The sequence below is a fragment of the Odocoileus virginianus genome, chromosome 13 (assembly GCF_023699985.2).
Source record: "Odocoileus virginianus isolate 20LAN1187 ecotype Illinois chromosome 13, Ovbor_1.2, whole genome shotgun sequence".
Classification (NCBI taxonomy): Eukaryota; Metazoa; Chordata; class Mammalia; order Artiodactyla; family Cervidae; genus Odocoileus; species Odocoileus virginianus.
In genome coordinates, this window is record NC_069686.1 from 28,047,303 (window position 1) to 28,072,923 (window position 25,621).

Below are 25,621 nucleotides of genomic sequence, written 5' to 3' on the forward strand. Positions count from 1 at the left end.
ATTCAGAAGAAAGTGATTTCTATGGCAGTGTTTCCAAAGAGAAGTGAAATGAAAGTCGCTCAGTCGTGTCCTACTCTTTGCTACCCCATGGGCTATAGTCCATGGAATTCTCCAGGCCAGAATACTGGAGTGGGTAGCTGTTCCTTCTCCAGGGGATCTTCCCAACCCAGGGATAGAACCCAGGTCTCCCACATTGCAGGTGGATTCTTTACCAGCTGAGCCACCAGGGAAGCCCCAAAGAGCCAAAGAGGTGGGACCTGAATGGAACCTTTGAGGATGGATAGCGTTTGTTCAAGTAGGAGAGTGTAAGACATAAAAGAAAGTGGGAGTGGAAGGGGGTGGCTAAGTCAGTGAGGGGAACAGAATGCAGATCACGAAGTTTTAATTGGTACTGTGGTTGAAAACAAAGGTGGGAAATTAGGTTGATGCCAGGTTAAGGAGTTTGTGCATTTTTTTGGTAGGCAGCAAAGCATGATTAAAGGTTTTTGACATGACCTAAGAAGGGTATGAGAAGATTCCTCTTGAGACAAATTTCAAGATGCAAAAGACAGATAGGACCAGAAGACAGTCCAGTTAGGCCTCTTCCCTTGCAAACTTCATTCATTTTTTTTGCTTTGTTTTGTCTTGTTTCTTTTACAAATTATTTTTTTTTAACTTTTCAAATTTATTTATATTTATTTTTGACAGACTGAATCTTTGTTGCTGAACACAGTCTTCTCGTTGTGGTGGTTTCTCTTGTTACAGAGTACAGGCTCTAGGTACACGGGCTTCAGTCTTTGTGACTCACAGGCTCTGGAGCACTGACTCAGTAGTTGTGGCACATGGGTTTAGTTGCCCCTTAGCATGTGGAATCTTCCTGGACCAGGAATTGAACCTGTGTTCCCTACGTTAGCAGGCAGATTCTTTTTTTTTTTTTTTAATCTTTCTGTATATATATATATTTTTTAAATTTTTTTTTCCATCTATTTTTATTAGTTGGAGGCTAATTACTTTACATCATTACAGTAGTTTTTGTCATACATTGAAATGAATTAGCCATGGATTTACATGTATTCCCCATCCCGATCCCCCCTCCCACCTCCCTCTCCACCCGATCCCTCTGGGTCTTCCCAGTGCACCAGGCCCGAGCACTTGTCTCATGCACCCAACCTGGGCTGGTTATCTGTTTCACCCTAGATAATATACATGTTTCAATGCTGTTCTCTTGAAACATCCCACCCTCGCCTTCTCCCAGAGTCCACAAGTCAGTTCTATACATCTGAGTCTCTTTTTCTGTTTTGCATATAGGGTTATCGTTACCATCTTTCTAAATTCCATATATATGTGTTAGTATACTGTAATGGTCTTTATCTTTCTGGCTTACTTCGCTCTGTATAATGGGCTCCAGTTTCATCCATCTCATTAGAACTGATTCAAATGAATTCTTTTTAATGGCTGAGTAATATTCCATGGTGTATATGTACCACAGCTTCCTCATCCATTCGTCTGCTGATGGGCATCTGGGTTGCTTCCATGTCGTGGCTATTATAAACAGTGCTGCGATGAACATTGGGGTGCACGTGTCTCTTTCAGATCTGGTTTCCTTGGTGTGTATGCCCAGAAGTGGGATTGCTGGGTCATATGGCAGTTCTATTTCCAGCTTTTTAAGAAGTCTCCACACTGTTTTCCATAGTGGCTGTACTAATTTGCATTCCCACCAACAGTGTAAGAGGGTTCCCTTTTCTCCACACCCTCTCCAGCATTTATTGCTTGTAGACTTTTGGATAGCAGCCATCCTGACTGGTGTATAATGGTACCTCATTGTGGTTTTGATTTGCATTCCTCTGATAATGAGTGATGTTGAGCATCTTTTCATGTGTTTGTTAGCCATCTGTATGTCTTCCTTGGAGAAATGTCTGTTGAGTTCTTTGGCCCATTTTTTGATTGGGTCATTTATTTTTCTGGAGTTGAGCTGGAGGAGTTGCTTGTATATTTTTGAGATTAATCCTTTGTCTGTTGCTTCGTTTGCTATTATTTTCTCCCAATCTGAGGGCTGTCTTTTCACCTTGCTTATAGTTTCCTTTGTTGTGCAAAAGCTTTTAAGTTTCATTAGGTCGCATTTGTTTATTTTTGCTTTTATTTCTAAAATTCTGGGAGGTGGGTCACAGAGGATCCTGCTGTGATTTATGTCGGAGAGTGTTTTGCCTATGTTCTCCTCTAGGAGTTTGATAGTTTCTGGTCTTACATTTAGATCTTTAATCCATTTTGAGTTTATTTTTGTGTATGGTGTTAAAAAGTGTTCTAGTTTCATTCTTTTACAGGTGGTTGACCAGTTTTCCCAGCACCACTTGTTAAAGAGGTTATCTTTTTTCCATTGTATATCCTTGCCTCCTTTGTCGAAGATAAGGTGTCCATAGGTTTGTGGATTTATCTCTGGGCTTTCTATTCTGTTCCATTGATCTATATTTCTGTCTTTGTGCCAGTACCATACTGTCTTGATGACTGTGGCTTTGTAGTAGAGTCTGAAGTCAGGCAGATTGATTCCTCCAGTTCCATTCTTCTTTCTCAGGATTACTTTGGCTATTTGAGGTTTTTTGTATTTCCATACAAATTGTGAAATTATTTGTTCTAGTTCTGTGAAAAATACCGTTGGTAGTTTGACAGGGATTGCATTGAATCTATAGATTGCTTTGGGTAGTATAGCCATTTTGACAATATTGATTCTTCCAATCCGTGAACACGGTATATTTCTCCATCTGTTTGTGTCCTCTTTGATTTCTTTCATCAGTGTTTTATAGTTTTCTATGTATAGGTATTTTGTTTCTTTAGGTAGATATACTCCTAAGTATTTTATTCTTTTTGTTGCAATGGTGAATGGTATTGTTTCCTTAATTTCTCTTTCTGTTTTCTCATTGTTAGTGTATAGGAATGCAAGAGATTTCTGTGTGTTAATTTTATATCCTGCAACTTTACTGTATTCATTGATTAGCTCTAGTAATTTTCTGGTAGAGTCTTTAGGGTTTTCTATGTAGAGGATCATGTCATCTGCAAACAGAGAGAGTTTCACTTCTTCTTTTCCTATCTGGATTCCTTTTACTTCTTTTTCTGCCCTGATTGCTGTGGCCAACACTTCCAAAACTATGTTGAATAGTGGTGGTGAGAGTGGGCACCCTCGTTTTGTTCCTGATTTCAGGGGAAATGCTTTCAATTTTTCACCATTGAGGGTGATGCTTGCTGTGGGTTTGTCATATATAGCTTTTATTATGTTGAGGTATGTTCCTTCTATTCAGCAGGCAGATTCTTAATCAGTGGGCCACCAGGGAAGTCCAATTTCATTCATTTTTCATTCCTAGGTAGTATGTCCAAACAGTCTGTGATACTCAGGGGGGGCGGGAAGGGGGCGGGCAGGTCACCAATGACAAAATATAAAATAGTTGTGCCTTCACAGAATTTATAAGCTAGTAGGAGATAAAGACAATAGACAAGCAATTACAGGGACTGTGACAAAGTGTAAGTTTTATGCAAGAACAAAAGTGTCATAGGAGAGTAATGCTGCTGGCGATGGTGATGATGGTAGTGATGATGCAGCAGCTAACATTTGTTAGCTCCTGAGCCAGGCACAGTCATGTCACATCTGTTATCACACTTAATATTAAACCACCTTATGAGGCAGGTGGCTTCCGTGGTGGCGCAGATAGTAAAGACTGCAATGTGGAAGACCTGGCTTTGATGCCAGGATGGGGAATATCCCCTGGAGAAGGGAATAGCTACCCACTCCGGGCTGCTGTCTGTGGAGTTGCACAGAGTCGGACACAACTGAAGCGACTTAGCAGCAGCAGCAGCCAGTATTCTTATCTGGAGAATCCCATGGACAGAGGAGCCTAGCAGGCTCCATATAGTCCATGTGGTCACAAAGAGTTGGACATGACTGAGTGACAAACACACACACACACACACACACACACACACACACATGAGGTAGTTATTGTTACTATATCCATTTCATGAGGAAGAAATGTGAACTCTGAGTAACTTGCATGATTCCAGAACTAAAATTTAAATCCGGATGTCTGGGTCTACTATGCTTTATGACACTTATAGAAACAATCAGAAGGGGATCTTTGTTTATGGAGAAAACAGTAGTACATTTTGCTTTAACTGATGTTTTGAATCCAGGCTTGCAGTAAGAAATATCCTGGAGTAAGTTAGAGTCAAGAAACTGGAGTTGAAGGAAAAATGTTCTTTGAGAAAGAGCTCCCTTGTGGCCCAGTGGTTAGAGTTCTTGGCTTTCATTGCCAGTGTCTGTGTTCAGTCCCTGGTCAGGGATCTGAGCTCTTACAAGCCACGTGCTGTGGCCAAAGAAAGCACAGAAGTCCAAGAAGTGGATTTAGGGTGATTAACAACATTTAAAATGTAAGAGGGTGAAGAGGGAAGAGGGAAGAAGCACCTGGAAAACATCTTTGCCATGTAAGCCCAAGAAAGAGATTCAAGAATATGATTGACTAGAAATGTTACAAGAACGTTGAGATAAAGTACTGAGTAGTCCCTTGGAAAGCACTGTTTCAAAGGAACTGTTTTTAATAAATTCTATAGTATCATGCCATTTTTATAGAACTCCCAATTTAACACAGGAAAGAATGAAAATTCAATGGAAGTTTGTGAAGTTTCCAGAACACTCATACAATAAACTATGTTTGATGTAAACTGAGTCCCTATGTGTGAAGAGATTGGAAAAACCTACCAAAAAACTAAATAGAAGAGACTGTCAGGAACAAGGCCAACTATGGCAGTGTCTGAAAGGAGAATCTTACGTCACCTACCGCAGTACCCTCTAGAATCTTGCCCTTAAGAGAAAACAGTTCAAGTCTTCCTTAGTGGTCCAGTGGTCGAGAATCCACCGGCCAATGCAAGGGATGTGGGTTTGATTCCTGGTCTGGGAAGATTCCACATACTGCAAGGCACCTAGGCCTGTGTGCCACAACTACTGAAACCCACATGCTCCAGAGCCCTCAAGCCACAACCGCTGAAGCCTATGTGCTGCAACTGGGGAAGCCCCCACGCCTAGAGCCTGTGCTCTGCGGTAAGAGAAGCCCACACTCTGCAGCAAAGGATAACCCCTGCTCACTGCAGCTAGAGAAAGCCTGCAAATGGGCAGCAACAACGACCCAGCGCAGTCCCCAAATAAATAAATACAACAATAAATAAAATTTTTAAAAGACAAAACAGTCCAAAAACTGATGGATGCTCCTACCAGATCTTGTCCTCCCCTTACCTTTCCCTGTTGCTTGCTGGCTGGAATCTGTAGAGAGCCATCGCTGGACTCCTCTGTCCATGGAATTCTCCAGGCAAGAATACTGGAGTGGGTAGCCATTCCCTTTTCCAGGAGATCTTCCCTACCCAGAGATTGAACCCAGGTCTCCTGCATTGCAGGCAGATTCTTTACCAACTGAGCCACCAGGGAAATCCCTTAGATCACACAGAGGAGGGCAATACCCCAGGAACACAAACCAACACCAAAGAACAAACTTGGGCCCCTGACACCCAACTTTTAGGTCACTTTTCACAGATCCACTATGATCACAGCCTGGTGTTTGGAAATCACTGAACCAAATATTCTTTTCTAGCTTGGTCCTTCCAAAATTTAAAGTTGTAGGATTCTGTTATTTCATATCAACAAAAACAGAAAAAAACAAACAATAATTTGCATTTTGGACATAAACATGACCCTATGTTATATTTCCTTTATCAGTCCCTCTGAAGGCTCTTGCTTAATGCAGTTTAAATTTTACTGCTTACACACTGCATTCTTTCATGTGTTCATTCATAAACATATATCTTAGGTTCTAGAGCTAAAGTAGAATTAAAGAGCATAAGACTTACAGTTTAGTGTTGTATAAGGGCTGTATCAACTTGGAAGTATTCTACAATCCTCTTCCTCCTTTAGGTCATTCAAAGGCCATGGCGAAGAAGCTGGTATTTTTATGAAGACAGAGAATTTATGAATCTAAGGCCTTTTGCTTGTGATGCAAAACTCGAATGGGTGTGCCAGATTCCAAAAGGTAAGTGGTGGTTATTCCTTTTCCCAGTCTTCTCACGTGAATATTGTGACTGCTGATCCAGAGTATGTAAGAGAGCATTTTAGTCTATAATTATAGTTTTGAAAGCCTTTGATTATACAGTTAGTATATTAAGCTCCATCCTGCCTGACTCCTGTTGTCATTGTTGTTTGGTCACCCAGTCGTGTCCGAATCTTTGCCACGCCATAGACTGAAGCACACCAGGCCTCCCTGTCCCTCTCCATCTCCTGAAGTTTGCCCAAGTTCATGTCCATGGCCATCCAGCCATCTTATGCTGACTCCCTCTTCTCCCACCCCTAGTAAAAGGCTGCCTTTTTGAAGTTAGGTACTACCTTCCTCTTTTATCATGAAAGAATTTGTATAGGAGAGAACATGTAAGGCTAATTTAGGGAGATTAGGCCTTGGAATAAAAGATCATTCCAAATGAAAGAAGAGACAAAGTAAAATAAATCATTTAAATCATTTAATCACTTTAATAATTTTGTTGTAAAATGAAGACAAGCTTGGGAAGAATGAAGCAAAAGTCAGGAAATCAAATTTGGGCAGGGCCCAAATCTAAATTTTTTTATAATTTCAAAACAATTTTCAATGAGCCCAAAATTACTCAGTTTATCTCCTTCAAATTCAGGATATTAGTTAGCTTGATAGTAGAGCCCTTGGTAGCAAAAAAGAGAAAAGATAATAAATAAATATCCTTTTACTTCACTTTGTAGTAGGAAAATGTCAAGGATATATTAAGGAAAATGTTAAGATTTTAACTGCCAAATTATTTTTAAGCAGATTTTAAATAGATTAGATTAATTAACATAACGGTAAATGCACAGAAAGTTCCAAAATGAATTTCTGAACTGAATATAGACAGCTTATTGAAACCAAAGGGATGTCTTCTTAAAAGTTCTTCAAGAACCCAAAGATTATCTTGTGGACCTGCCTATTAGAAGACAGTTCTTCTTTCCTAAGAAGAGCCACCTTGCCTTTGAAAGAGCTTCAGGTATTTCCCTCATGTTCCAGTGGCTAACACTCTGCACTCCCAATACAGGGATCCTGTGTTCAATCCCTGGTTAGGGAACTAAATCCCACATGCTACAACTAAAGATCCTACATGCCACAACTAAGGCCTGGAGCAGCCGAAGAAAGAAAGAAATTTAAAAAAAAAAAAAAAAGCTTCAGATGCAACATCTGACAGAGTATCTGGCAAGTCTGTTTCACAAAGGCAGACTTGGGGGATCATTAATAAAAAAGAAAGTGTGTATGTCTGTATACATGTTGATGGAGTTTTCCTAAAGGAAAAAGTATACCTGAGTTAGTCCTAATTATTGATTAACCTGAAAGAGGAAAATCAGTTTGGACACCTTTCATACAAGTGGCAAAGTAACTAATATATAATTAGCTTCAACAATGTCTCTGGCTTGAAGCATTAGTTATGATACTCCTATTATTCTTTGGCATGTGGAATGCTACAGAGAGTGTCCTTGCTTCCTCCAAAGTATGCTTGTTAAGTATGCTCTTTATTTTCCTGGTAGCCGTTCCCCTGCCTCATGTTTGAGTGGTGAAATAGACCCTAGAGTTTACGCTGGGAAAACCTTAGAAATGCCAATCCAGTAACCACAGGAAATATTATTAAAACCATGGTTTTCTTTTTAATATATTTTGTCTTTATTTTTATGCTTAGAAAATATAAATCAAGTAATAAAAGAAATAAATCTTTTAAATAATTGCATCCCTGCTCTCTCCAATGCAGAAATAAAATTTAAAACTAAAGAATGTCCCATCTCAACCTCAGTCTGAGCCTTCAAATGTCTCAGTCATTTGAAGCAATCAGTGATGGTTTGATCCAGGGTTTAAATGTTAACTCCCCTTTGAAAGTCCCTATATTTCTGAGTTACAGTGTATCTCATTCACTAGGTGGATATTTTCTTGGTAATTACAACTGCCAAAACCTGCTCAACTAGATACTTCTGTATTAATGTGTTTTCTGATTTCCCTGAAGCAGTTTACCTCTTCAGTAGCCCAAATCACCCAGCCTTTTCTCTAGCGCTTGCCTTTTTTATTATCTCATCCATCTGGTTCTAATTAGTCTCCTCCTCTCTAAAAGAAATAATTTAACAGCCTAATTTTTTAAAATTATAATCACTATTGATATATGTACTTTTAAAGTATTATTTTTTTAGTCAAGAAAACTATATCAAAAATAAGGTTCACAAAAATGTTTTTGGAAAATGACCTATAAACATAACTTTGTTGAATTGTATTTCTTGATACCTTGTACACACAAACATGTTTGTAATCTTGTGTAAAAAGGCACCTTTTATTTTGCTTTTCTCACTAATGTAAAGAAATGTAAAGGTTAAACATAGCTTTCCCTCAACATACAAATGAACAGACAAGATTACAAACAAGAAACTGTTTTTAGCTAATCTGCAACATTGCTAATGAAAATCATCCAGTATACAGAGGGCTGAGTCAGAGAAAAAACCACAGTTGCTGGATATGTAGGCAGTCCTCTGAGTAGAGTCTTCTCATGCATTGGCCCTGATACATAGCAAAATGAAGAACAGCTATTTTACCCTATAATTTCTAAAATTCATCAAATTATGTCTTTGGCTTGAAACCAATGTGACCTATGACCAGAATGTAAAGAGAGAGAAGAGCAACTTAGCATCCTGAGGGGAACTGCTCTGTGCCTGGCCCTGTGTGGGGTGCTTACATAAGCGTGATCTCACATGGTCTTCACACTGTCTTTGTGAGTTAGGTAGGAGAGTTTAGTTTTTATAAAATAAAAAGTTGAGGCTCAGGGAGTTGAGCAACTGATCCCAAGTAGCACAGCAGCAAAGAGTCTGAGCGCATTGGACACTGACTCACTCAGCTTCAAAGACCATAATTCTTTGTATGGTACCGTATTTCTTTGCTGGGTGAATTTTATTATTTTCCTCCCAGTTTTATCTCTCCTCAAAAGTTTCAGTACTGGATCACTGAACATTTTTTCCAAAGGGTATCTTGGGAAACAATAAACTCTACCAACCTAAATATATTCAAGTTGCATTAGATGGAGATGTGGTTCCTGAACAACCTCATCCTACAGTGATGATTATCTTGCATATTCCTATATAATATTATATATACAATGTACTCATTTACTTATTTGTGCTTCCTAATTATTAACTATATTTTATCCACCTAGTATTCTTTTATGACTTCCACAATATAAGGTGGAGAACTGCTAGTTATACTATATTAACATTTAACAAATCTGCCTTTTTGGTTGCCACAAAAACGGCTTTAGCATAGGCCCCGCAGAATTCAAACTGAAATGATCATAACATGAAAGGAGATGGTTTGGCCCAAAATCAACAAATCTCTGCAAAATTGCAAGTATGCTATGGTCTATAATTGAATACTAAACTTAAGCCACTTGCTTTCTTATACAGGTCATACTCTAAAAATACCAGACTGGTACAATCCAGGTAAGTGAAGAAAACTAAAATTTATCCAAAGTTGCTTTTACCTTTTCAGTGGTGTATTTAGTTAACTATTTAAGCCCAGGTCCAAGTGCCAGCTTTTTTTCTATTATGTCTTCAAATGCAATGAAGTATCTGCAGGGAGGGAAGGTGATTGGCTGCTGTGGGATGAGACTCTGGGTCTGGATTTAGCCTTCATGAGTGCAGGAGGGTAACAGAGCCACTCACTGGCTCAGAAATCCTTGAATCCTTCCAGGCAGAACTGCCCTGGGCAAAGAAAGCCAGTAATCTAAATGGATTACTATTTATAAATAGTTTTGAGTCTTCATGCATGCTGAGAGGGTGCAGTTGGGTTTACACAGTCCTGATTCTGCTATTCTTCTTCTTCTTTAGAGCGTGCTGGCATTCATGGACCTCCAGTTGTAATAGATGGGAGTGAATATTGGTTTGTTGCTGATCCCCGCTTAAGCTATGAAGAAGCTGTTCTGTATTGTGATAGTAATCACAGTTCTCTGGCTAGTTTAACATCTTTTACAGGACTAAGAGCCATCAGAAACAAGATAGCAAATGTAATTTAAAATAATGTATTTTATTTTTTAATTTTTATATTTATTCTTTTGTGCATGTATGCCCAGTTGTTTCTGACTCTGCAACCCCATGGACTGTAGCCCACCAGGCTCCTTCATCCATGGGATTTTTCAGACAAGAAGACTGGAATGGGTTGCCGTTTCTTCCTCCAGGAGATCTTCTGTGCCCAGGGCTTGAACCTGGGCACAGAGCCTGTGGCTCCTGCATTGGCAGGCAGATGCTTTACCACTGAACCACCGGGGAAACTGTATTTATTCTGTTAAAAATTTTTTTAAATGTACAAAAGTTGAATGTTCCCCTCAAGTGAAATTTGCCTAACAACCTATAAGTTCATCACTGCATGTTAGAAAAATTTTAAATAGAACTGTATAATATTTTAAAATATTCAAGATTAATTATAAATGTCAACTGATAAGATGAGCATCAAAAGTTATTATAACTTTGTAGTTAACTTGAAATTCTATTTCTAAGCATAACTAACTCTTCAAAATAGCTTTTTGGAGGAAAAGTAATTTGTATGTTTTAAAATTTATAATTGGTAGCAGTAGAATATTATATGTTCCATTAATGCATGTCCACAATTACAGTGACCATATTTCTGTATACAAAATAGGGCATGTGACCATAAAAAAAGTTTCTACATTACATTCTTCAGTGAAAGGACCCAGTTTATGTAATTTAGTAAATAAAGTAATGAATATTTAGAAATTTTAGTGGTTTGTGATTTTGATAGGCCAGGGAATTTAAATCAAAACTCTCCTAGAAAAGTTAGCACAAGTAAGGTTGGTTGTTCACTTGGTTGTTTTGTTTTTGTATTTTTTTTTTTTTTCCAGATATCTAGTGATGAGCAGAAATGGTGGGTGAGAACGACTGAACAGGTGATATCACATCGTTTTATATAGTATGTGACATCTTTGATGCTGCCTTTGTGAAGTTATCATGTAAAAGAATCTGTCCCAAATCCCCTTTTATTGAATACTAAATGGAGCAGTTATTTATAATTAGTTTTGAACATTAATCCTTAAACTACCTAGACTGAGAAACCAAATCCTTTTGCAAATGAGCATCAAGAAAAAAGTAAAATAATGGCCTGACATTAAATTTAGAATTAAAGTTGCTTACAGTAACGCCCAAGGTGGAACATGTAACTATATTGCAAGCTGTCACATCTCTCTCTTTCAGCTCACGAGACCCATGGCATCACTTTCCTATACTATTTGGAGAGGAATGCTTTTACCTGTCTGCCAGGACTTGGTTTAATGGTAAGGTTAATTCCAAATCCTTTAATGTTAATTATGTAATATGTGAACTTCAGGTTCAATTACTAGCTTAATCTTGTTTTCCTTTTGATTATATATGTGGTAGCTTCATCTTGTTCTGATTTATTGCTAATGACAATAGCTCAAGTTCCAAATGCAAGTAAAGGTGCTTTTCACTGAGAATATTTTTACTTCCTTTATCCTAAAGCAGTTGAGCTTCTCTCATAGCTCAGTTGTTAAAGAATCTGCCTGCAAAGCAGGAGACCCCAGTTCGATTCCTGGATTGGGAAAAAATGCTGGAGAAGGGATAGGATAGCCACTCCAGTATTCGTGGGCTTCCCTTGTGGCTCCACTGGTAAAAGAATCCGCCTGCAGTGAGGAAGACCCGGGTTCTATTCCAGGGTTGGGAAGATCCCCTAGTGAAGGGACAGGCTACCCACTCCAGTGTTCTAGCCTGGAGAATCCCACGGACTGTATAGTCCGTGGCATCGCAAAGAGTCAGATGTAACTGAGTGACTTTCAGTCACTAAAGCAGTTACTTAGAAATAAACCTACCATTTCCTAACTGATGAGGGTATAGACAAATGCACAAAGATAAGCAGGCAGCAGTTCTAAAGTATAGTTTGGGTCTCTATCCCCCTTCCTAAGAGCCTTCTTCATCTCTCTATTTCCTGACACTAGGAAATTCACCAAGTTTGTGCGTTTTTATAGGCAATATTGGTATGCTACAATCTATTGAAATGAGTAATAATAATAGGAGACAAAAACAGCTAGGGAAGAAAAGGAATATATTTTAACCATTTGGGAAATATTGACTTAAAGAGACCTTCTTTACTACTGGATTATTTTTAAAAATTTGCTGAATGGAAAATTCTCATCACAGTAATCTTGCTTTTCACTTCTCAGATTTACGAAAACCTGCAGACTGTAGTACCAAGTTGCCCTTTGTCTGTGAAAAATACAATGTATCTTCATTAGAAAAATATAGTGCAGATTCTGCAGCTAAAGTGCAGTGCTCTGGGGATTGGATTACTTTTCAGAACAAGGTAAAAAGGGAATTGCTACATTGTGCAAATGATGATTGCTTTCCTGATGGTTATATGGCCCATGGCAGAATGACATCCCAAGTAACTTCTTTAAGATAGACTCTGCATATTTCAGTATCTCACCTGATTCCCTATATTTTCAGAAACAGAGTTATTCTCAAGTTAGTCACGCCTGCCGGTCTTTCAGAATACCCTGTTCCTGTTCCATTGCTGCTAACGCTTAAATTGCTGAAGTTGATCTTTCAATGAATAGTACATTAACTAGTCAGGATTATCCCTTTGGCATGTAGGAAACTGACTGAATTTCTGGCTGATAAATTTTCCTCCTTAAGGAAAACCATCCAAGCATCATTTATCAATCAAATTAGATCAACATTTCCCAAACTACTTTTGGGGAATGTACACATATGCTAACAAAATATTATTCATTGATCTTGCCTCCAGAGTAGGGTTTATGATTAAATAGATTGGGAAGTGCCACGTTCTATATTTGCCTCCTTGAGATGCACAATTCATATTGGTGTATGTATCTTAGAAAATGCAAGTGGCTGCTAAAAAGAGAAATTACTACAGTATGCTAAAGCATTTATTCTCTCAGATAAAAGAAATTTGAAGATAAGCAGGCTGGGGTTGGTATGAAAGCTTTATGGTCTTCAAAAACAGACTTCCCTTTGTCTTTCTGCTCTACCATCCTTAACTTAAGGCTTCCAAGCTCTAGTTCAGGGTGTTTGTTCAGGGAGTTTTTTCTAGAAGTCCCCCAATGACTTTATATCTGTCTGGCCACTCTTGTCTGTAAGGAGGCTGAAAAAAAATTTTTTTTTAGAATGTTTCAAGGAATATAATTGGGGCCATACTACTATGCAGTAACATGACTATAATATCAAACAGAAGAAGGAAGAGATGGGTCTGGCAACTGAAAGCATCTGTAGTAAATTTAAAATATTAGGGGTATATTTTGACTTTTTAAAATTAAAATAATCTTTTCCCCCCAAGGTGCTAGGACTATATTAATTTACATAGTTGATATAAATTTGTAGAGTTTTTATTTGTTTTACTGAAGTATAGTTGACTGAAAATAGTATATTAATTTCAGGTGTTCTATATAGTGATCAGGTATTTCCATAGATTATACACCATACAAAGTTATTATAAAATTGATTATAATCCCTTTGCTATAGATAACGTCCCTGTGACTTATTTATTTTAGTCTGATAGTTTGTATCACTTAATCCCTTTCACCCCCTTGGAATTAAAATATCCTGCCAAGAGACAGTGGGATGATTTCTTTTAAAATGTGTGCTTTTTTTTTAATATAAGATAATGGTAAAGAATATATATTCCAAATCAAATGGAGCAGAGTTTAAATGCTGACCACGCTATGGCTATTTCACTTACGGGTAAAGTTTCTTAATGTCCCTGTGCTTCCGTTTCCCCATTTCTTGTGAGAATTAAATGAGATAATGCTGTGCAAAGTGTTTGGCGCAAGGAAGTACTCAGTAAATGGGAAATTTTTTAAAAAAATAGTTAAAAGACTGCTCTTCAGTTGTTTAAATTAAGAGGATAGGTCTGCATTCTTATGACACTACTTTGTAAATTTCTATACCTTATAGACAGAAAATTAGCAGCTCTCTAAAAGATAAGGCATTTATTTCCTATATGAACTTTCATTTGTCTGAAATTTTATACTTTGTGTATATTCTTTGTTTGTAGTGTTTTCTAAAGATCAAACCCAAATCTGTCGCGTTTTCTGAAGCCAGTGATATTTGTCATACCTATGGTGGAACCCTTCCTTCGGTCTTGAGCCAAAGAGAACAAGGTAGCAGAATTGTTCTGTGAACTTGTTTTATTCGGATCTGGGGGCCAAGTTTCTGTTGGCAAGATGTGGGGAATTAACATATAAAAAGAATCTTATTAAATTACTTTTTATAGAGTTAGGTGATAATCAAAGATTATCTTGATAGTTAGATAAGCTCAAAGTATTCATTGATATTTTCAGTATACCTTTAATTTCAATAAATCAAATGCTTTTTTAAAAAAAATATTTATCTTTCTGACAGATTTTATTACATCCCAGCTTCCGGATATGGACACTTCTTTATGGATTGGTTTGCGCTGGACTGCTTATGAAAAGATAAACAAATGGATGGATAACAGACAGCTGACATACAGTAACTTTCACCCATTATTGGTTGGCCGGCGGCTGCAAATACCACCAAATGTAAGTTTGTTTGTTCTTTTAATCAGTACAGCATGTAGCTGTATGAAATACCTGATTTCTTCCACACATTATTGGGTTAAGAATAATGGCCTATTTTATGAGTCCATTTATATGAAACATCCAAATAGGCTAATCTATAAAGATAGAAAATAAATTACTATTTACCAGAGACTAAGGAGGCTAGAAGGATTGACAGTGATGGCTGAAGCATATGGGGTTTCTTTCTAAGGTGGTGAAAATGTTCTAAGATTGATTGAGGGTGATGGTTGCACAACTCTGTGAATATACTGAAAACTATAGAGTGTATACTTTAAATGGGTGAATTATACCATCTATGAATTTAATCAATAAAGCTGTCACAAGAAGAAGAACAACATAGCTTCCCCAACCTTTGTGTGGGTGCCCTAGTTTTTCACAGTAGCATCAGATTCCATAGCACTTATTTTATATCCGTGTAAAACCTTCAGTGTGCTTAGTCACTCAGTTTTGTCCAACTCTTTGCGACCCCATGGACTGTAGCCTGCCAGGCTCCTCTGTCCATGGAATTTTCCAGGCAAGAATAGTGGAGTGGGCTGCCATGCTCTTCCCGAACGGGGGATCAAACCCTTATCTCCCACAATGCAGGTGAATTCTTTATCATCTGCGCCATCAGGGAAGCCCGAAACCATCAGTAGTGAGCTGCAAATAAAAGCTAATAAAAGGCTTTATTTATCATTTTGGAATTTGGAGCTGTCAGATTTAGTCTTCTGAGGTTAAAAAGTACAAGATTGGTGATTGGTGATCATTTTTCCCTAAGATCTAAATGTAAAGAAGCTGTAGAAGGGAAGAAGGCATTATTTTAACAATAGTCATCCTATATCATGATATTACTGTCCATTGCTTCTGTCTTCCTTATTTGCTGGAAACAAACCACCTTTTGCACAGAAAGCAAAAATTATTAAGAGATTCAAGTTGAATTCCAAAAGTACATGCTAGATGACATTAACTGATATAACTGATGCAATGGAACTTTGCTCAAGATTGACATTGATGGCAAAGGGAACTGAAACATGTAATTATCACTCGGTAAATATCAAAATAATACTTGGTTATTATAGAAAATTTGGAAGTTATAAAAGAGTAAACAACATAGAGAAAAATATCAACCTTCATCCTGCTTATATTTAGGCTGGTTGCTTTTAAACTTCTAACTCATGCCCCATAGTAAGAAATACATTTAAAGAAACATTTAGCACATAGATATAATACTGAATTGAAACAAAAATTTCAGGTAATAATACTTACCCTTAGAGCTTATATTGCTTCCTGTTCTAGTCTGCTTTAGTCTAGTATAGTCAATCTGTTCTCTGTATTCTATCCTATTCTATTTCATTATCACAAGTAAGAATCAAGATCCACTGAACTGATTTCATGACCTAGTAAATGAGTCTCAAACCATATTTGAATCCTGATCTAGGGAATCACAATGAATATTTCAGCATTTTTCTTCTAGGACTTTTCTATACACTTTCTTCTTGACATAGATAAGATTATATACTATTGTATTTACTTTTCTTATTTAGTATAAGTATCAATAGTTTCTTATGCCATTAAAGGATATACTTGATAACCATTTTGATGGTTGCACAGTATTTCTTGATATATATGCCATCATTTACCTAAACAATGCTGGGCGTTTCAGTTGTTTTCAGTTTTGCATAATCTTAAATAGCTGCAGTTAACATCTTTGTGCATAATCTTTGCTATATATTTCAGGTTACCTTCTTAGGGTAGATTTAGGTAACCAGATCAAAAGACATAAGTAGTTATAAAACTCTGGTTACCAAATTGTTTTCCAGAAAGGTTTATGAATTTATTTTTTTGTCAGCAATGTGTTGTGATTACTCTTCTATTCACACCAGTATATTAATAATTTCCAACATTTATTGAGCAGCTAATGTGTCAGACATTCTACTAATGCATCACATGTATCGTTTTATTTGCTCTGCACAAAAATGTGAAACAATAGGTACTCCTCTCCTATCTTAGAAACGTGGAGACGGAGAGCCACGTAACTCGCCAGAAGTCATTCAGTGTATGCCTGCAGAGTCGGCTTTTAATCTGAGTCTGCAGAGGCAGCGTCCTTAGCTTCCTTACCACATTGCCTCTGCTAAAGTGCTCTAAGGAGCATTATCTTTTAAAAATTCTTGCTAATTTGTTAGGTTAGGTGATATCATATTTTCTGATTTCTAGTAAAAGCATTTGTTAGATTTCTGTTGCTGATTTCTAATAAAAGCATATAAATTCAGTAATAATTTTTATTATTAAAAATTTTCAATTAATATTATTAGAATTATTAAATTTTTAATTAAAATCAAATAAGAATTTTTTATTCTTTTAAAATTTATCTGTCAAAGTCTTCTTGTAATTCTTACTGTTTTTATGACTGTGTAAACATTAACTGTGCAAACCCTGTGTTTCTTGCATTTATTGCAAGTATTTTCTTTTTTTTTTTTCATTTATTTTTATTAGTTGGAGGCTAATTACTTTACAATATTGTAGTGGTTTTTGTCATACATTGACATGAATCAGCCATGGATTTAATGTATTCCCCATCCCGATCCCCCCTCCCACCTCTCTCTCCACCTGATTCCTCTGGGTCTTCCCAGTGCACTTGGAAAGGCCCGAGCACTTGTCTCATGCATCCAGCCTGGGCTGGTGATCTGTTTCACCCTAGATGATATACATGTTTCAATGCTGTTCTCTCTAAACATCCCACCCTCGCCTTCTCCCACAGAGTCCAAAATTCTGTTCTATGTATCTGTGTCTCTTTTTCTGTTTTGCATATAGGGTTATCGCTACCATCTTTCTAAATTCCATATATATCGTTAGTATACTGTATTGGTCTTTATCTTTCTGGCTTACTTCACTCTGTATAATGGACTCCAGTTTCATCCATCTCATTAGAACTGATTCAAATGAATTCTTTTTAATGGCTGAGTAATATTCCATGGTGTATATGTACCATAGCTTCCTTATCCATTCGTCTGCTGATGGGCATCTGGGTTGCTTCCATGTCCTGGCTATTATAAACAGTGCTGCGATGAACATTGGGGTGCACGTGTCTCTTTCAGATCTGGTTTCCTCGGTGTGTATGCCCAGAAGTGGGATTGCTGGGTCATATGGCAGTTCTAATTCCAGTTTTTTAAATCTCCACACTGTTCTCCATAGCGGCTGTACTAGTTTGCATTCCCACCAACAATGTAAGAGGGTTCCCTTTTCTCCACACCCATTTATTGCAAGTATTTTCATAGGATTTTTCTTTAAGTCTAAATACCAAAAATATTACAGAAATAAGTTTTGATTTTTTTTGTTGCATGTTTAACTTTATTTATTTCTTTTTTTCCCTCCATTGTTTTTAGGTTATAATGTTAGTTAAGTGTATGCCTTTATTTTCTTAATTTTGTTTTATAGCTTGCCTTTTTATTCTGACAACATGATACATCCATGGTATATGTTGTCAATGGTTACTTAATCCTTTTCCCTAATTCTGGCCAATTGTCTAGCATCATTTATTGCATATACCTCCATTTGTTAAAATCAATATAGAATGCCTTCTTTATCATATGTGAAATGTGTGTGTGTGTATGTGTACATCTATGTATGAGACATACTCCTGTATAGCTCTCACACTTATCTAAATACTACCATGTTCCCATATTTCAAGAAATATAATAGAATTAGTTATCCTTTATTATTTGCTTTTAAAAAATTTTAGCTGTTCTGTCTATTCTTCAAGGCAAACTAGAATTATTTACTTAATTTCCACTCTAAACAATTAAATAGAAAATATCTGGTGAGAATTTGACAACATTTTAGGAACAATTGACATCTCTTTATTAATCGTTCCTCAAGAAAATGGTGTAACATATCTCTCCACTAATTCAAGTCTTCCTTTTAAATTCCTCAGTGATGTTTTCATAGAAATTATCTTTCTTATTGCTGTTGATAATGGCAGCTTTTTAAAATTTTCTTATTAATGTGTAGGAAACCTATTTGGGAATTTTTGTACATTTATTTCATAGGTATCCATCTTACTAAAAACTCTTACTACTTCTCAGAGTTTTTCACTAGATTTTCTTGGGTTTTCTAATTAGATAATCATAATTTGCAAATAACAGTTCACACTTCACTACATGTGGTAAGACTTCCAGAAGCATGGTAAATACCAGGAGTATTAAATAATATCTAACACTTGATCTGTACTCTAATAGGACTATCTTTGTCCTATAGTCTTTGGTTTTTACATTTGATGTGTACTTTTTGTTCAAGATATATAATTCTCTAACTAGTTTATTTTAAATTTTTATTCAAGAATAAGTAGTAGATTTTCTAAAATTTATTTTCAACATCTATTAAAATTGTGTCAATAGTTTTTCCCATTAGGCCCATGGATATGTGGCCCATTGATAGATGTTGTATTTAAACCATTTTTATCTCCTAAATAAAACCTAATTTCAGTAATAAAACCTAATTACTGAAAGTGAATTATTATTTTACTATTTTACTGAATTAGATTTGTTAGAATTTTATTTGGGAATATTTTCATCTCTGTTCATAAAGTTAATTTTTAAAAAAAATTTTTTAAGTTAATTTTTTTTTTTTAATTTGTCTTCTTTGAATTTGTTACAATATTGCTTATGTTGTTTATGTCCTGGTTGCTTGGCCATGGGGCATATGGGATCTTAGCTCCCCAATCAGGGATCGAACCTGCACCCTCTGCATTGGAAGGTGAAGTGTTAACCACTGGACCAGCAGGAAAGTCCCTAAGTTAATTTTTTTAATGCTATATTGTTAGATTTCTTTTTTTCTGATTGTGGCAGCTTCATAAGATGAACTGGGTAGTTTTCTGCCTTTGTATTTTGAGATTATGACTCAGCCTGGGAAGTTATCTTTCTCTGAAAGTTTGAAGGAACAAAACCATGTGATATAAGAATCCTATTCCAAGATCATTCTTTAATCATAAAGGGATTTGGTACAGTAGTTGAGGGCTAAACTCTCGAGTCAGATTGTCTGGATTTGAATTCCATTCAGCCATTTAGTGTGCCCTAGGGAGTTCACTTCTCTTAAGCCTCAGTTTTTCATTTATAAAGATGCCCTGGAGAAGGGAAGGGCTACCTACTCCAGTATTCTGGCCCGGAGAATTCCATGGACTGTATAGTCCATGTGGTCGCAAAGAGTTGGACACGATTGAGCAACTTTCACTTTCAGATGGTGCTAGTGGTAAAGAACCCACCTACCAATGCAGGAGACGTAGAGCCGTGGGTTCCCGTGGACAGAGGAACCTGGTGGGCTACAATCCATGGGGTCGTAAAGAGTCAGACGTGACTGAAAAAACTTAGCATGTATGCATGCATGTGGTATTTAAAAAAAAATTATAGCTCCTGCGATAAGCTTACTTTTCTTATTTTTCTAAGAGTAATATGTTTCAAACATTTAGAAGAGTGTTGGAGAAGGCAATGGCAACCCACTCCAGTACTCTTGCCTGGAAAATCCCATGGACAGAGGAGCCTGGTAGGCTGCAGTCCATGGGGTCGTGAAGAGTCGGACTCGACTGAGCGACTTCACTTTCACTTTTCACTTTCATGCATTGGAGAAGGAAATGGCAACCCACTCCAGTGTTCTTGCCTGGAGAATCCCAGGGACAGAGGAGCCTGGTGGGCTGCTGTCTCTACGGTCGCACAGACTCGGACATGACTGAAGCAACTCAGCAACAGCAGCAGCAGCAGGGATAATATACTTTGAATAAATTTTCATGTCTAATGTTACTGATTTGTGGTCAACAAATGAAATCTAAATAGATACTTTTATTTATGGATGTTTCATAGTGACAAGTATAGGATCAAAACTTTAAGGTGAGTTCTCTCTTGTATGGGACACTATTTGTCATTATAAAAAGTTTATAAATATCTAATAAGTTAAATTAATTGTCATCACTTTTTTGCTTACTTGCAATGCTAAGAATGAAAGCACAGTGTTAAATATTACTATAATTGATTTTGTCTTCTAATAGGTTTTATCTGTTTTGAAGATGTATTTATCAATATTACTACTATTTTGTTTTGTGATTTCTAAAGTTAGTTGCCCTTTTCCCATGTTTTGAAAGTTCATCAGGATTTTCTTAGTGATTTCATGGTCAGCTCCCTAATGGATTTTTCTTTAGAAAGAAAAGTCCAATTTGGAGTATAAAATTATCTTGCTGGAACCCTCAGACTGTTAGTTTCATGATTGCTTATACATATTTGCCTTTTTGTTTAGATTTTTGATGAAGAGGCATCTTACCACTGTGCTGTAATGCTCAACCTCCAAAAATCACCTTTTACTGGGATGTGGAATTTTACTTCCTGTAGTGAACACCATACTCTGGCTCTGTGTCAGAAATACTCAGGTATAGATCATTATTTAGATGACTATGGTACTTTATGTTGTTAGAAATGTACTGTATGTTTTCACAAAAAAAAATCTTATAAATTAATTAATATTTGTAATCATACAGCTTCCTTAACATTTTAGCATGGCTACATCCCTGTGAGTCAAAGTAGCTCAAGTATTGAATAGAATGTGATTTTCTTTCAAGGTCATTGCCATAATTAAATATCAAAATTAAGTATTTAATGGAATTTGTTAATAGGAGTTGTCTAATGACAGTAAATTTTGGTGGCATTTTGTTCTCCTTTTTACTCTATAATTTTTCAGATTTTACTTTCTATCATGATGAAAAGAGGAGAAAAAAATGTTTGTAACTGGACTTGGTGTAAACATTCATGGTTAAATTTAGTACTCAAAAAAATAAAAGGATATGAAGCATTATAAATAGATCACAGTCTAAGCCTTATCCTATAATCCACACAAAAATAAAATATGTACTTAAAAGTAGACATCATCTATACTTGCAAAATATTTTTTATTGTTTTCATTGGTCACAGTAAGTTTTTAACAAATGATTTAAAAAAAGAAATCCTTTGTCATGTAATGAGAATCTCAAGTAGCTAATCCATGTGCTTCTGAAGAACTTTTTGCTAAATTAATCTTTACTCATTTGTCTTATACTTTTTAGTAACTGCCTTAATTCAGAGAAGTATTGAAATCAATAATGCAAATATATCCTCTAAGGGGTGGTTTCATACATTTTTTCGTGGGTTCTCCCAGATGAAAACTTGTAAAGGGACACTTAACACCTTCTCTTGTTGAAGCAGTTCAAAGAAAGAAAGAATATGACACCAATCTGAAATGGTAATCTTACTGAACTCTAGTTTTATTTACAGCTTTTCCCCTTCCCAAATCAGATCAACTGAAACAGAATTTTTTTAGCAAAACATACCTAGTTCTCCTACCCCAAATCTAAAACAAATAGATAAGTAATACCTAAAGTACATTATTATAGGGAGAAATTTCAAAAGCTGTCTCTTGACTTGACAAGTGGGTGGGTTGTTTTTTTTTTCTTTTACACACAGAAAGTGAAAGCAGACAGACCTTGCAGAATACTTCAGAGACTGTGAAGTATCAAAATAACCTGTACAAAATAATCCTGAAGACCCTGACTTGGACCGATGCACTAAGAGAGTGTCAGAAAGAGAACATGCACCTGGTGAGCATCACAGACCCTCACCAGCAGGCCTTCCTGACTGTGCAGGCGGCCCTTCGTAACTCTTCTTTGTGGATCGGACTCTCCAGTCACGATGTAAGTTTTCAGTCCCAGTGGCCAGGATTGGGTGATGGAATGTGATATTTTTTTATTGCACACAGCATCTCTCATAACAGACTAAAACGACCCAGAGATCATAAAGTCTTACTCCAGTGAATTAATTTCGTGAAGTATGTAATTTTTAGTGGCAGTCATTTTTCCACTGATTTGCTGCTTTATTGTTTAGCTTTAGAAAAATGTCCAATGGACATATGTAGCTGAGCACTTCTTTTTATTTATTCTAATCAAAGATGGAGCTGGAATCTGGAGCTGCCATCTCTCCTTAGCCAGTGAAAAGGAAGGGGAAGGGCAGTTATAAAATCACAGGGGGTTGGGTGAGTGGAAGCTCATGGACATTATTAAAGGGCTTTTTATCCCTTTCTGAATAAGCAAAGTGAAATTAAGCCACTCTACAAAGGAATTAGAAGAGCAATTCACTGTATCTCCAACTCTGATCTTGGGTACTTATTCATCTCTTAGCCCAACAACGAATGCTAGTCTCCTGTTAATTCCCGACACTAAATTACATACATATAGCTTGAAGAGGAATATTTATGCTCCTAAATCTTTTGGCTAAAATTAATAGAGAATCTTCTTTAAAATAGAGCTCTATTATTTCTGTCAGCATTATAGTCCTTTTTTGCCTCTTTTCTGAGCCTTCTTTGTAATGATTTGATGCTTTGCCCACTGAAATGAATTTAAAGTTAAGATATAGGGCTGGTATATAAGGCTGCTTATGTTGTCTACTGATAGGGGTGCCATTTACAAAGATGGTAATGTGAACTTTGCTTCCTGCATCTGTGCAGCGAGTGACCCATAAAGCCCAGTTAGATAAGCGTCACCTAACCAGTACTGCTAATCCACTCTTAGAGAAAAGTTAATCGGGAGAGTAGGAGAGAAGCATCCATGGCATTGTGAAGCAAACCCGAGGCGTGTAGACTGTAGGATAACCCTCAGTGTACCAAGACGGTTTTAGGGTTGTCTGGAGAAAAGGTAATGAAGGACGATTCAATCCTTGCACAAACCCCAAGCTGAACTGGAGAGTGGATGAAAAACTTAAACTCAGAAGTAAACATAATCTTGACAAACTTGAAATTTATTACCACCAGCATTTGTCAGAAGCTCAATTTTAAAAAATAAGAAAACAGTACTTAGAAATTTCTTGAAGAATAGTTTCTCCAAAACTCTAGATTTTAAAATGTGCCCTTAGTTCAAGCCAGATTGTCAGCTTGAACTGCTACCCTAGACTTCACAGTATCAGTTCCTTCATAACATTGCTTTTACTTCCTTTCTCTTTCATGTTTGGCATTATGTGAAACCCATCACTGTGTCTCTTGTGAAGCTGGTAATCAGTTATTACATTTTCTAGTTTTAAACACATTAAACCTTTTAAAACAAAAGCAGTGTTGTCACTGGAAAAAAATCGTAAAGTTAGAATAAATTAAAGGAATAAAATTGAAACCACCTGTAATCCCCAGTATCTAGTGATAAATCTGGTTTAAATGTTTAGTATATATCCTTCAAGTTGTTTTTCTGTGTACATGGATTTATTTTTAAGAAACTTGGTATTATACAGTTTTGTAACTTTTTTCCCCCACTTGGTGATTTTGGTCTTTCTTATTCTGTTTTCAGTCTTCACCTCTTTTTCTCTTTTCCCTTTTGCTATTCAACATATTTTATGTAGCTCTTTATTATATATTTTCATAAGCTGCCTTAAATCTTTGGAACATGGCAGGATATAAAGAAATGAAAGTTTACACTAAAAACAGTGGGGAGGTTTTGAAAGATTTTAAGCATGGTAGTAACAATATCAGACTTTGACTTGAGAAAAATTATGCTGTGGAGAAGCTGGGAAAGGAAGTGAGAAGACCTGAGACAGAAGACCAGTTAGTTTCTTATAGACATCAGTGCAGGAAATGATGATGGTCTGGACTGAGGTGTGTTTACACTGTCTGCAGTGCAGCTGTTGTGGGTTATAGGAAGTCCGGAGAGTGACTGTGACAGCAGGTCACTAGAGTACATTGAAGTGAAAGTCTAGAAAGAGGAAGTCAAGAAGGTTTGGGAATGGGGCGAGTCAACCACATGAACACAGAGCTCCCTAAGTGAGAGGTAGGACCAGGAGGACAGAGCAAGACATGGGGCATCTCCTCAGTGAATGTCAGAGATGGGCAGGGGGCCAAGACCTCAGTGAATGTCAGAGAGAAGCAAGGACTCTGGGAGGCTGCAGTGATAAGGGAATAAACCTCGAAGGAAATTACTAAAGGAGGTAAAAATACCCATGACCTCATTCTCATGGCTCTGTGGTATCTGAGATTAAGAAAAACAAATAGCCTTCCCTTGTGGGTGCTGAAAGGAGCTTACTCTGTTAGAAAAGACAGGTTTTAATTAAGATCCATCAAGGTCTAGAATTTAGTGAAGAGATACTTACAGTCTTAGTAAACAGATTTAGCATTCAATAAAGAGAGGGAGGGAGTGGGATGGCTTATCTACAAGGAACAGAAGTTCCAAAGGTCCACGGGCCTGGGTTAGTTGGGAGTGCAGCAAGGGAGAAGGAATCCAGGGTAATACCCAGTACTGGCAACATCACAGGGACAAAGGGCCACATTCGAGGCCACTGGTTTAGAAATTAACTGGCTACAACCTTACAACTGGAATGTTCAGTTCAGTTCAGTTCAATCGCTCAGTCATGTCCAACTCTTTGCGACCCCATGGACTGCAGCACGCCAGGCCTCCCTGTCCATTGCCAGCTCCTGGAGTTTACTCAAACTCATGTCCATTGAGTCATTGATGCCGTCCAACCATCTCATCCTCTGTCATCCCCTTCTCCTCCTGCCTTCAATCTTTTCCAGCATCAGAGTCTTTTCAAATGAGTCAGTTCTACGAATCAGGTGGCCAAAGTATTGGAATTTCAGCTTTAGCATCAGTCCTTCCAATGAATATTCAGGACGGATTTCCTCTAGGATGGACTGGTTGGATCTCCTTGCAGTCGAAAGGACTCTCAAGAGTCTCCTCCAGCACCACAGTTCAAAAGCATCAATTCTTCGGTGCTCAGCTTTCTTTGTAGCCCAACTCTCACATCCATACATGACCATTGGAAAAACCATAGACTTGACTAGATGGACCTTTGTTGGTAAAGTAATGTCTCTGCTTTTTAATATGCTGTCTAGGTTGGTCATAACTTTTCTTCCATGGAGTAAGCGTCCAGGTCACCATCTGCAGCAGTTTTGGAGCCCCCAAAAATAAAGTCTGTCATTGTTTCCATTGTTTCCCCAT

The 25,621-nt window shown here is 37.1% G+C and overlaps 1 protein-coding gene across 1 annotated transcript in view; it reads left to right on the forward strand.

The window, feature by feature from the left end:
• LY75 (lymphocyte antigen 75) overlaps positions 1-25,621 on the forward strand; it is an 87,844-nt gene that overhangs the window by 41,761 nt on the left and 20,462 nt on the right. The window contains exons 16-25 of the mRNA XM_020903949.2: positions 5,924-6,038; positions 9,485-9,520; positions 9,908-10,083; positions 10,936-11,003; positions 11,285-11,364; positions 12,268-12,407; positions 14,118-14,223; positions 14,465-14,625; positions 20,923-21,052; positions 22,119-22,345. Coding sequence (XP_020759608.2) covers positions 5,924-6,038; positions 9,485-9,520; positions 9,908-10,083; positions 10,936-11,003; positions 11,285-11,364; positions 12,268-12,407; positions 14,118-14,223; positions 14,465-14,625; positions 20,923-21,052; positions 22,119-22,345 — 1,239 coding nt within the window. The remainder of the gene's footprint in view (positions 1-5,923; positions 6,039-9,484; positions 9,521-9,907; positions 10,084-10,935; positions 11,004-11,284; positions 11,365-12,267; positions 12,408-14,117; positions 14,224-14,464; positions 14,626-20,922; positions 21,053-22,118; positions 22,346-25,621) is intronic.